At 34.1% G+C, this 12891-nt stretch overlaps 1 protein-coding gene across 9 annotated transcripts in view; it reads left to right on the top strand.

Moving 5' to 3' along the window:
* The window catches only part of NCOA1 (nuclear receptor coactivator 1), a 279034-nt gene that overhangs the window by 155559 nt on the left and 110584 nt on the right, over positions 1-12891 (top strand). For all 9 annotated transcript variants that reach the window (XM_063713752.1, XM_024242465.3, XM_024242456.3 and 6 more), the window contains one exon: positions 11919-12024. In XM_063713752.1, the coding sequence (XP_063569822.1) occupies positions 11936-12024 (89 nt within the window). In that variant the 5' untranslated portion in view covers positions 11919-11935. The remainder of the gene's footprint in view (positions 1-11918; positions 12025-12891) is intronic.

Below are 12891 nucleotides of genomic sequence, written 5' to 3'. Positions count from 1 at the left end.
CACTAAGATAATTTAGGTGTTATTGAAAGGAATTATACACACATACACACACATAAATATATATATATAAAAAATGTAGAATCCAAGATTTATAAACTTTGGAACAAAAATTAGGGTTTGCAAAAGCAGAACTTTTGATTTTGATTGAACAGTGCATTTTATTTTAAAGTCCTTGACATCTTATAAGAAATAATTGGTTTTATATTATAACGTACCATAGAAGGTAAGTCACGATTAGCTATATGAATAACTTTATTTTCATGTGATGTTTGGACTAAGGATAGAAAAGATTCTTTGTTTATATGTTTGAGTACCTTGTATACTACCTAGTTTTAAATGTGGTATATTTTAATGTCACCTTTTCTGTAAGGCTCTTACTGGATATATTAAGGAAATGTTTTGATGTGGAGGCCAAAGCAAAAGATTGGGGCTATATTGATGGGTTTTCTATTTATTAGTTATGTGACTGTAGGTTAGTGATATAACTTAAAGCATATGCAAATTCTGGAACCAGATTACCTAAGGCCGATTTCTTCCTCTGCCACTTAAGTAGTTGGGCAGATTAAGTAACTTGTCCATGCCTTAGTTTTCTCGTCACTAACATGGATTATAATATTACCTACCTGATGTTTTATGAGTGAATGAGTTAGTAAGGTTTATGAGGGAATTAATTAACATAGGTTAGGTGCTTAGAACAGTGATTGGCACATGGTAAGTCTTATATAAGTGTTAGTATTCATTATCATCATCATCAGAGCATAGTTTATTAGTATGATAAAACTGTCAAAATGGAAATAATAATGTATACTTCATAGGGAAGTTGTGAGGAATAAGTGAATTAATGCATATAAAACATAGTACATGCTCAATATATATATAATATTGTCACATCCTTTAGATGCATATTAATGGGCTTACATTTTAACTTATGAACTTTTTATCATTTTGTTTCTCTCAAATTATTTGTTACTATTGACTTTATCATGTGAAAGTGGCAACTGGAAGGGTAAGCATGCTTATACCACTGAAGTGGCCTATAGTTGAAATATTTGAGAAGTACTGCACTGGGTGACAATTGCAGGGGTCCTTATTCTAAAAATTTAAAAGTCTGCATCTCCAGTTTAAAATGTGTGAGCAATCTTTTGATTGTTATTATTCTGTTTGTTATCATAATTATTATTCTATTGAGAACCCCGGAAAATGGAATTTGAGTTTCAGTTGTTCCAAGTTAGTCTTTAGCTGATCATTGCAGCAGAAGGAATATAGCTAGCCACATTTAATGTTAGCATTAAGAGGATATTGATGCTATTTAACCAGCCATTTACACGAAATGCTTGGGATTTTTTTTTTCGTTTTTCAATGGATATCAATAAAATATTGCCTAATATAAATGAATCAAGTAAGATGACTTAGGTTTTAAGCTGGACTTTACAAAATGCATATCTTTTCTATAAATGTGGTCAATGAAGATAGGCTCATATTGTGATTTTTTTTTTTTTTTTTTTTTTGAGACAGAGTCTCACTCTGTCGCCCAGGCTGGAGTGCAGTGACACAATCTCAGCTCATTGCATCCTCTGCCTCCCGGGTTCAAGCAGTTCTCTTCCTCAGCCTCCCAAGTAGCTGGGATTACAGGCATCCGCCACCACACCTGGCTAATTTTTGTATTTTTAGTAGAGACGGAGTTTCACCATGTTGGCCAGGCTGATCTCGAACTCCTGACCTCATGATCCACCCGCCTCGGCCTCCTGAAGCGCTGGGATTACAGGCGTGAGCAACCGCACCCAGCCCTCATATTGTGATTTTATCTGTGCCCTTTCCCTTTCAGGTTGGGAGGGTGACCCTGAAGTTAACCGGAGGTTTGTCTGACTTAATCATTTTATAACACCCTCAAAATACAATTCCATTATTTTGTCAATTATTTTGACCCATTTGGCTCTATGACTTTGGTACTTCTTCTACCATATACCATTAAAGAACAGATTTTAGTGTATTTATTTTTCTTTTGTTGGTGTACATATATATATTTAACTATACTGTATTCTGAAATGGGTTTCTAAAATAGTTGATCAAAATTGAATAGCTTCTGATCTGGGGCTGAATTCTTTATTTTAGATATTGGAGTAATTTTTTGTATAAATGTGATTATTTGGTTTTGGATAATCGTTTGTGGATTATCTGTATCTAATGCAGATCTTCATTCTCTTTTGGTTCTGGCTTCTAGCTGTTTTTCTGCCCACTATTATCTGAATCTCTGAAAGAGGTTGGTAAAAAGAGACAGATATTAAAATTTTTTTTAATTTTTATTTATTTATTTTATTTTTTTAAAAAGAGACATTGTCTATGTAGCCAAGACCACACTTGAATTCCTGGCTCAAATAATTCTCCCACCTCAGCCTCCTGAGTAGTTGGGATTATAGACACATGTTACTGCACCCAGCAACACTGAAATTTTTATCACTCAGTTTTGTCTGTGCAAATGACAAAGCAAAATGATCATCATTTTCTTTTTTAAGGCTGCTTCTGCTAAACTCTTATAAAACTCTTTTGTATGCCTGCAAGTAAATATGAAATACTTATATTCTTGTTTATACCAGCTGAAGATAGCTATGGTTAGGAAGACTGATTTTTCCTCAAGAAATACCAACACAAATTAAAGTGGATTTTGGAAGACGTGTGCAGTATACCTGCATAACTCTATGTCACTCTAAGATAACTGGATTCATAGTTTCATAAGGAAATGTTGAGTTATTTTGCTAATTTGTTCTAATAAGATAGCTGCCACAAATATGTGTTACAATGCTATTTTTCCTCAGTCATGAATATACTAGGAATATTTTAATAAGGCAAATGTTTATTCTTCATCTAAAATTAAATTTTAAATGAAGCCAGTATGAGGAAAATATTAGGTTTGAAACTAATTTGGTTTTCCTTTTTCTATGTATTTGTTAATAGAAAACAAAATAAACTTTTCTTTTTTCAAACTTATTATTTGTATTTAGAAAAAAAAATGCAAAGAAAAAAAGCATTGTCGCTTAGTCTGTGGAATAAGCTTTTAGTGGTAAACACAGACGTATTAAATATATTGTTTCAAACATTAAGATACATTTAGAGGGCAAGTTACCAAATCCTTGATAATGTCTTTATTATTGGCATAATAAATTTAAGACACTGCACAGGATTCTCTTTTACAAAAAGTACTTTAAGAAAAATCTAGTATTTTATAGAATCAATGAAATAAGATTAAATGGTGTTTTGATTTTTAAGAATTCATTGATTGCTTTGAATCCATTTATTTGATTTTGCTTTTTATTCTTGGCCATAATGTTTAAGACGTTGGCAGTGATTTATGGTAGAAGCTTAGGGGAGCAGGTTCTCTTCTGTGGGCCAAGGATAATTACCATCTCAATTTGGGCCACTGGTGTTGTGGATTTTGAGAGAATTTTTGTTTCCAGGGATTTCGGGAAATCCCTACCCATTCATTAGCTTCAAAATATCTAGTATTCAACAAAAATTAGGAGGCATGCAAAGAAACAAAAATATTTGGCCCATATACAGGAAAAATAACAATCAGTAGTATCTGTCCCTAAGGGGGCCAGACATTGGACCTATTAAAGAAGAAAAAGTAGAAAAGTTGGACTTCATTAAAATTAAAAACTTTTGTTCATTAAAGAATACTATAAAGAAAATGAAAAGAGAAACCACAGAATTGGAGAAAATAATCTGTAAGTCATATGTCTGATAGGGGTCTAATACCCCGAATGTAAAGCACTCTTATGACTCAATAAAAAGACAAGTTAAACCCAACCCCGAATCCTACAACTCAATAGCAAGAAAACATATAACCCAGATAAAGATCAGGCAAAGGACCTGAAAAGATATTTCTTCAAGGACGACATAAAAATGGCCGACAGGTATATGAAAGGGGCTCAACATCATAAAATGATCAAGGAAATGTAAGTAAAAGCCGCTTTATCACCTCACATCTATCAGCTATTAGGATAGCTGTTACAAGTTGAGTATCCCTTATCAAAAATGTTTGGGGGACGAGGATTGTTTGATATTTTGGATTTTTATGGATTTTAGAATATTTGCATTATACTTACAAGTTGAGCATCGAAAATCTGAAATGCAGAATGCTCCAATGAGCATTTCCTTTGAGTGTTATGTTGGCATTCAAAAATTTTTGGATTTTGGAGCATTTTAGGTTTGGGATTTTTAGATTTGGGATGCTCAACGTGTATCAAAAAGACAAAAGATAACAAGTATTGGCAAAGGTGTTGAGAAAAGGGAACCCATGTACACTTTTGGTGGGAACTTAGAATGGAGCAGCCGTTATGAAAAGCAGCATAGATACTCCTAAAGAAATTAACATATGACCCAGAATTAACATATGACCCAGCAATACCTTTTCTGGGTATATACCCAAAAGAGATGAAATCAGCTCATAAAGCTGTCTGCACTCCCATGTTCATTGCAGCATTATTCACAATAGCTGAGACATGGAAACAACCTAGGGGTTGCTCAGTGGACAAATAGATAAAGAAGTTGTTTTATATATATATATATATATATATATATATATATATATATGTGCAGTGGAATATTATTCAGCCATTAAAAAGGAGGCGATCCTGCCATTTGCCACAACATAGGTGAGCCTGGAGGACATTTTGCTAAGTGAAATAAGTCAGACACAGAAAGAAGAATATTACATAATCTCATTTACATGAGGCATCTTTAAAAACAAAGGCAAATATACAGAGATAGAGAATAAAACATTGCCATAGTGGGAAAAAATGGGTAACTATGGGAGATGATGGATATATTCATTTGTTCATTTACAATAATAATATAACCATTATAATATATATAATAACCATTTTACTGCATATCCTCATGTCATGACATCATGTTGTAAATCTTAAATATACACAGTATAATTTAGTTTTTAAAAAATAGGCAAAGGAGCTGAATAGACACATCTCCAGATAAGACATACAAATGGCCAATGAGTGCGAGAAAAGATGCTTGGTGTCATTAGTGATTAGGGAAATAGAAATCAAAACTATAATGAGATACCATTTCACACCCTCAAGGATGGCTGTAATTTTTTTAAAGACAGGAAATAACTCTATTTGGCGAGGGGTTGTGGAAAACTGGAACCCTTGTACATTACTGGTGGGAATTTTAAATGGTGTAGTTACTGTGGAAAACTGGCTTTGACAATTCCTCAAAAAGTTAAAGAGTTACTGTATAACGCAGCAGTTCCACTCCTAGTTAAATACTCAAGAGAATTAAAAACATGGCCACATAAAAACTTGTACATAAATGTTCACAGCAACTTTACTGATAATATTCAAAAAGTGAAAACTACCTGAATATCCATCCACTGGTGAATGGATAAACAAAATATGGCATCTCCAAACAATAGAGTATTATTCAATTATTAAAAAGGCAGTGAAAATCGTAAAGTCCCTATCCTTCCTTAACACATGAGAAAGATTTTGGTTGTCATTGAAATGAAAAGCTAAAATGAAAACTTGTTTCAAAGACCCTTACGTGTCTTAGGACTCCAGTTTGAGAAACATTTTTTTGGAAATTACCTAGTTCAGATCTTTATTTATCATGTTTTTCCTGTGTGATGCCCTTCATACAACTATTAACTTGGGGATATTTAGCTCTCAGAGTATCCTTCTCACTATATATAAATGTTTCTTTGTGCTAACTGCCTGCTAAGCATTTTAAAATATATTATTAGAAATGTTTATTAATTAATTGGCAGGGACTTTTTAAAATTATGCAGTTCTCAGCTAAATCCAAGAAATGAATGACAGATTTCTTATGTAGAAATTTAAATTCAACTGAATTATAAGGCACTGTTCTATTTCTTTAGCCTTCACCTGTTCGGTTTAGTCTGGTACATTTGAACAGAGATAAATGTAGTTTCTAGTTCCTAAAACTACTCTCTAGAGATTGCGTAAGATTGGGTATAATTTAGCAACTCTTTTTAAATCAACAGGGTACTTTTACTTAGAAACCTTACCTCTTTTTAAACAGTGATATGCAAATTGGTTTCCTGAAACCAGCATTTATTTTCTTAATGATCCTTATTTAAGTACCCTAACTGCCAAATACAAAGCCATTCCACAGAAATACAACTGTAATAGTTTTTCCTCATCAGAAGTTTTACATTGCCCCGTTTATTGTGTTTTGTAAACAGGAAGCAGTTAATACCAGAATCATACTATCAGCAAATTGTGGGTGACTGTCTCATAGCTCTTCAGCTCTTGGCTCTTATTTCAGTAGGCCAGCCTGTCTGGGTGCTGTTGAGTTGTTTGTTGTTTGCTCTCCCTAGCCCCAGAATCTCAGATATAGCAGTTGTGAATCTCCAGCTAGTAGTCTAGTCTAAGGGTAGTACATATGGGAATCCTGCTTTAGATCCAGAGGTATTTATTACTCAAAATTATTCAGTCTGTGAGATTGTATTATTCAGATCATATAACTGCAGCATGGCTTGGGTTTGTAGTACTGTGAAATATCACGGGTTTTTTTTTTAGAAAATAATAGATCTTTACTTTTTCAAAATTAGAATATTCCCTAATTTCTAGACCAAGAAGGCAGTTTGCTGTTTTTTTCCTGTTGAAAGTAAGACAATAAGGATTTCAAGAAATTTCATGTTTCTCAATTATAAGAAATAATTTCAAAGATTTTAAAAATATTTCAGAAAATATTTAACCATACAAACTTAAATATCTTTGTTTTAGAAATCTTAAATGTTGTATTAGTAAGATAGGTTAATTGTTTTTAATTAATCACCTATTTATTTAGTTTCTCTATCCTTTAGGTATTATGTTAGATATTGGATATACAATAAAAAGATCTAATAACTGGCTTTGAGTTTACAATCCCAAAAGGAAGACAAAATAATTGTAACTTATAGCACATCATAATAAAAAACATAGGCCCAGGATTATTTTGAGAACAAGTAGAATTTCAGATGGATAAATTCTTAGATGGACATAACCTAATTTCATTGGAGGCCGAAAAGATGAGCAGCTAAGGAAACAAAAAATGGCACCTGAACATGAAGTAAGCGTTATCTAACTCTTTTCTTTTGAATTGGGCAAATTCTAAAGTCATGTCTTTCAACTTCCTTGTTCAGCATTTTCTTCTCTCTTTTGTTTCTACTTTTGTAGAAAAGTTTAGAATTGATGCTTCATTATTACAAATTTATTGCATTATTTCATTTTTGTATTACTAAATTTTAAAATACATTTTATTTATATGAAATTATATGACTTCTTTACTTCTGTGATCTTTGGTTAATCTTATTTATGCTTCTGTGAATCTCTACAGGAAAACAAGGTGTATATTTTGTTAGTTCCAGTAATACAATGAACTGATTATTTTTATTTTGTGTTTGAGTTTTAGAATGGATGGTAACAAAACCATGTTGGTCTTTTGACTTTGTTTTGTGGTGGCTGTTACAAGTCTGGTATATTTGCCTTGCACTGGGATTGTTCACATTAAATTGTAAATTTTGCAAAGGCTAACTAGGCTTCTATATTTTCCTTATTGTGTGTTCCTTCCTCTCCAGTCACCCCCATAGAAGGTTTAATAAATTGTTTTTTAAGACATTAATCTGCAATGCAGTTCATCTCATTTATCATTAACAGAAATCTGAAATTTAAAAGTGTATCATTTTTTATACATATTTAATTTGAGATGACAGTGGGATATGCAAATGAAAACATCCAGTTAACAAGTGGACATTCAGATACCAAATTACTAAGATGAGAAAGATTGTGGACATTCAGATACCAGATTACTAAGATGAGAAAGATTGTACTTATTCTTCATAGAAGAAGTCTTAGAATAAAAGTCAAATCCTGTTGTTAATCCTCCAGTGACTGCCTCAGTCACTGGGACTGAGTCCTTACAATGACGTTTAAGACCTTACATGGTATAGCCTCCTATTATCTCTCTGACCTCATCACTTACTCCCCCATCCCCCAGTTCTAGCCATGCTCACCTCTTTCATGTTTCTCAAAAAGCAGTTATGCTTCTACTTTAAGGTCCTTCTACCTCCCCTTGCCGGAAGCACCCTTCCTCCATTTATCATTCTCTTGGCTCTCTCCCATACCCGCTTCTTACCTTTGTTCATATCTCTCACTTTTTCAGTGAATCCTTTCCTCGTTACCTTACTTGCTTCCCTTCCACTTCCACATACCTAAGCCTCTGTTTTTGCTTAATTTTTCTCCAGAGCTCTTATCACCTTCTAATATACTGTATAATTTACTTTTTAATTTTGTGTTGTTGTCTCTGTCACAATAGAATGAAACTCAATGAGGACAGTTATTTTGTAAATTTTATTCACTTCTGTATCTCTAGTGCCTAGAACAGAGGTTGGCATATGGCAAGAGCTCAGTAAATATTTGCAGCTAATTTAAATTGGTCTGCTCCCACACTGAGATCAATTTAAAGTTTTTTGGCTAGTATTTACCTTTTTGTCTAATATTTACCTTTGCTGAGTACATGAGATATTACCAAGGATTTTATTTTTAAAGTCTTTTCTTGAAGTTGAAAGTAAACATATATAATCTATATGCTTGTATGTACAGATGATATATATAACATAATTTTATTTATATGTAGATCATATAGTAATATGTAATACATAATACATGGCATATGTAATCTATGAACACTTGATTGGACTGTCATTTAGTAACTCATTCACCAGATCCTATAATAGACTCACACAATAGGTGAGAGCAGATGCAAACTTTATATATTATGTTTAGGAGATTGGATGTTGTCCTATGGGGATTGAGGATTTAGTGAAGGGTTTTAAGTAAGAGATTGACAGGATTAGACATACACTTGGTAGCCTGCTCTGGTGGGTCTGCAGAGGATAAACTTAAGGAGGACAAGACCGGAAACCGGGAGAAGCTATTTGGGAAGCTATTTTAGTAGTCCAGCAAAAGAGTTAAATGAGAACCTGAATTGAGATCTTGGTAAAGGAGAATATGAAGAAAGGATGGATTTTGGAAATATTTAAGAAGTAATGGCCGGGCGTGGTGGCTCACGCCTGTAATCCCAGCACTTTGGGAGGCCGAGGTGGGCGGATCACTAGGTCAGGAGATCGAGACCATGCTGGCTAACATGATGAAACCCCGTCTCTACTAAAAATGCAAAAAATTAGCCAGGCGTGGTGGCGGGCGCCTGTAGTCCCAGCTACTCGGGAGGCTGAGGCAGGAGAATGGCATGAACCTGGGAGGCGGAGCTTGCAGTGAGCTGAGATCGCGCCACTGCGCTCCAGCCTGGGCGACAGAGTGAGACTCCGTCTCAAAAAAAAAAAAAAGAAGAAGTAAAAGCTGACAAACCTTGGTGTTTGCTTGCATGCAGGATATGAGAGGAGGCTAGAATGACTGCAGTGTACCAACTGAGACAGAAATACATGAGAAGGAAATAGGTTTATAGAGAGACTTTGCCCAAGGACAGGCAGGTAGTGTTTAATCCAGGACTTCAGGTTTTTCTGGCCCCAAAGCCCATGCTGGTTTTTTTTGTTTTGTTTTTGCTTTTATTCTTATTTTTAATTGTTGCATAATAATTGAACATATTTATACGGTACAGTGTGATACTTTGATACATGTGTACAATGTGTGTGATCAAATCAGAGTAATTAGCATGTCCCTCACGTCAATCATTTTTCATTTCTTCGCATTGGGAACATTCAAAATCTACTCTTTTTGCTATTTGAAAATAAATTGTTGTTAATTATAGTTACCTACAATGCTATAGAACACTAGAACTAATTCCTCATATTTAGCTGTACTTTTGGATCTGTTAAACAACCTCTGGCTATCCTCTCCTCCTCACATCCTTCCTAGCGTCTAGTAACCACTATTCTGCTATCTACTTCTATGAGATTAACTTCTTTAGTTTACACGTGAGTGAGAATATGCAGTATTTGCCCTGTGGCTGACTTATTTCACCTAGCATAATGCCCTCCAAGTTTGTCCATGTTGCCATGAATAACAAGATTTCATTCTTTTTTGTGGCTGTCTGGTATTTCATTGTGTATATATACCACATTTTCTTTATCCATATATCTGTTGCTGGACACTTAGGTTGATTTCATATGTTGGCTTATTGTGAATACTGCCACATAAATATTGGAGTGCACATATCTCTTCAACATACTGATTTCATTTCCTTTGGACATATGCATATTTGTAGGATTGCTGTATCAGATATATAGTAGTTCTATTTTTAGTTTTTTGAAGAACCTCCATGCTCTTTTCCAAATGGCTACGCTAATTTACATTCCCACTAAAAATGTATAAGAGTTCCCTTTTCTCTTCATTTCTTCCCAGCATGGAAACCCATCCTTTTAACTACCATGTTGCAGTAGGCAAATCTAGTTGACTCCTTATCAGGGAAATGAGACCTTGAAAATGACATTTAAGCAGGGATGCTTTTGCTGCTGTTTATAGGACAGATTAGAAGTGAGAATGACTAGAATTGAGAAGCAAGATTAAAGGATCTTGCATTAATCTACAATTGGGTATTTGGTTCCAAATGAGGATTATAACTATCTGGGAATGAAGAAGGAAGAGACAATCTTGTTAAGGAAAAATTAGCAGGATCTGAATGCCAGTTAGAAATGAGTAAAAGAGAAAGAAGAATGAAAAATTGTAAAATTATGATCCTAAGAGTTGGAAATTTTCATAAATAGCACTTCTAATATGGAGAAATTGAAAATGTGCCTTTTTGGTTGCATGAAATAATAAGTTCATGATTAAAATTTTAGGGATTATTTGTACACCAAAAAATATGACAGTCATTGATCTTCAGAAAAGGGCTAGAAGCAGAGTCAGTTTTAAGACTAGAAAAAAGGGTTTACTCAGACATACCAATTAAAGCCATGTGAGAGATTCTCAGCATTCTTTATAATAAAGTTTTTCAGTATGGCTGCTAACATACAGTGCTGTAGTTTAATAATTTAGAATTTAAGGAAAAGCTAAAGGTCATCCCATTTAACAAGAATTTTCTTTCCTTTTATAAGGGTAGATGGAGTAAAAGAGAATGGTGAAGTGTGTTGTTTGGCACTAATAAAATCCAAAAGGTAGTGATGATTGTAAGACCAAGGATAGGATTCTGAGTTTCATTGGGGATTATATGGAGAATAATGGTTGATGAGGGACAGATCAGCAGGGATCTTTAAGTGCAGTCGCTAAATGGTGCAACATGTGAGAGACCTGGCTGGCGTGCTAGGGGGAATGACTTTGTGTTCTCTGGGATCTATACCAAGATCCTAACATAGACTAAACATTTGATCTTTGTTGCCTGACTACATAAACAAAAGGTTAGGAGTATAGAACTCACAGCGTAAAGTACAATTCAAAATCTAAATCTAGTTTATCGCTTTAACTTAATTATATATGTATTATTTATCTTCCTATCAATATAAAATCCCAAACCTTATGAGTGAAAGTTATTTTAAATTCTTTTGAAAAGCAGGTTCTAAATAATAAATGCAAAGAATAATTTCTGACTCCAGTTCAACATTCGGCTTTTACATTTACACATGAAAATGATTATTTTCTCTTTGGAAAAAAAAATCTCAGTATCTGTTTAATTATTCTAACCATGTTTTCATCCTAATTGGTTGTAACAGTTTCACAAAGGATTATTAATTTTATTTTACAGATGTAGAAAAGAAAGTATAGAAACACTATCTGATGACCTCTGTACTTTTATGTAGATCCTGATGTTTTTATGATGGCTGTAATTGTCTGTTCATTGATATAGCACAATTTTTAGAAATTTTCTAACAGAGGGGAGCTTCCCTACCTTTATTTGATTGGAAAGGTCATAAGGGTAGATTTCTTACTGTTGTCCTTCCTGTTTAGGTGTGAAGTTTTTCAACATGAGTGGCCTCGGGGACAGTTCATCCGACCCTGCTAACCCAGACTCACATAAGAGGAAAGGATCGCCATGTGACACACTGGCATCAAGGTAGGAACACTCCTCTTAGTCTATTTTTGGCAGAGCTGCTTTATTACTTTCACTGCCACTTCAGAGCTTTTGTTTAATCTACTCCAAGTTCAGTGGCTTTCTTTGAGTCTTTCATACTCACCTTGTTGTCTTCCTTCCCCCAGGGTCTTTGCACATGCTTCTCCCTCAATCCAGCTTGCTTCCTTTTGATTTCCTTTAGTTAACACCTACTCATCTTTCAGATGCCAGCTTAGTCATTACATCCTTAAAGAGAGCCTTCTCTTCCTTCCATAACTGTTAGATCAAGTTCCTCCGTTCATGTATCGGTCTCAGATGTTTTTATAGCCATGATCCATAATTGCAGATTTTTACTAGTGTGATTATTTCATGAATTTCTGGCTTCCCCGCTAGACTCTAAGCTGCCACTTGGTAAAGGACGTTGTCTGTTCTTGCTCATCATTGTATCCTTAGTTCCTAAAACAGTGTGTGGCTTGTATATAGTAAGAACACAGTAAAGATTTGTCAAATGAATATATAAATCTATTATACACCTTTAATTGCTATCTTAGAACATAATGGCATTAATGGAGCTAAGAAATATCAGGATTTTAAAAAATGATTGTGTAGTTAAATATTTGGTTTGTTATAAGGAATATGACCACTTTGGACAGGCTACAAGAAACCTAATGCTAAGGAGACCCTCACAAATGCCAGGTAGAGAAGAAACCTCAAATGCCAGATAGATTTAAATATGCATAGTTATATTCAGTCCTATTAACTTTTGATTAGTATTGCATTACATGAATATACCACATTTGAAAAACATGTTTTTCTGCAGATACATTCCCTAGCTGCTCATTTAATATTAGGTTTAAAGAGCAGCTAGCT

The sequence above is a fragment of the Pongo abelii genome, chromosome 12 (genome assembly GCF_028885655.2).
Source record: "Pongo abelii isolate AG06213 chromosome 12, NHGRI_mPonAbe1-v2.0_pri, whole genome shotgun sequence".
Classification (NCBI taxonomy): domain Eukaryota; kingdom Metazoa; phylum Chordata; class Mammalia; order Primates; family Hominidae; genus Pongo; species Pongo abelii.
This window is presented reverse-complemented; position numbering and strand designations above follow the sequence as displayed.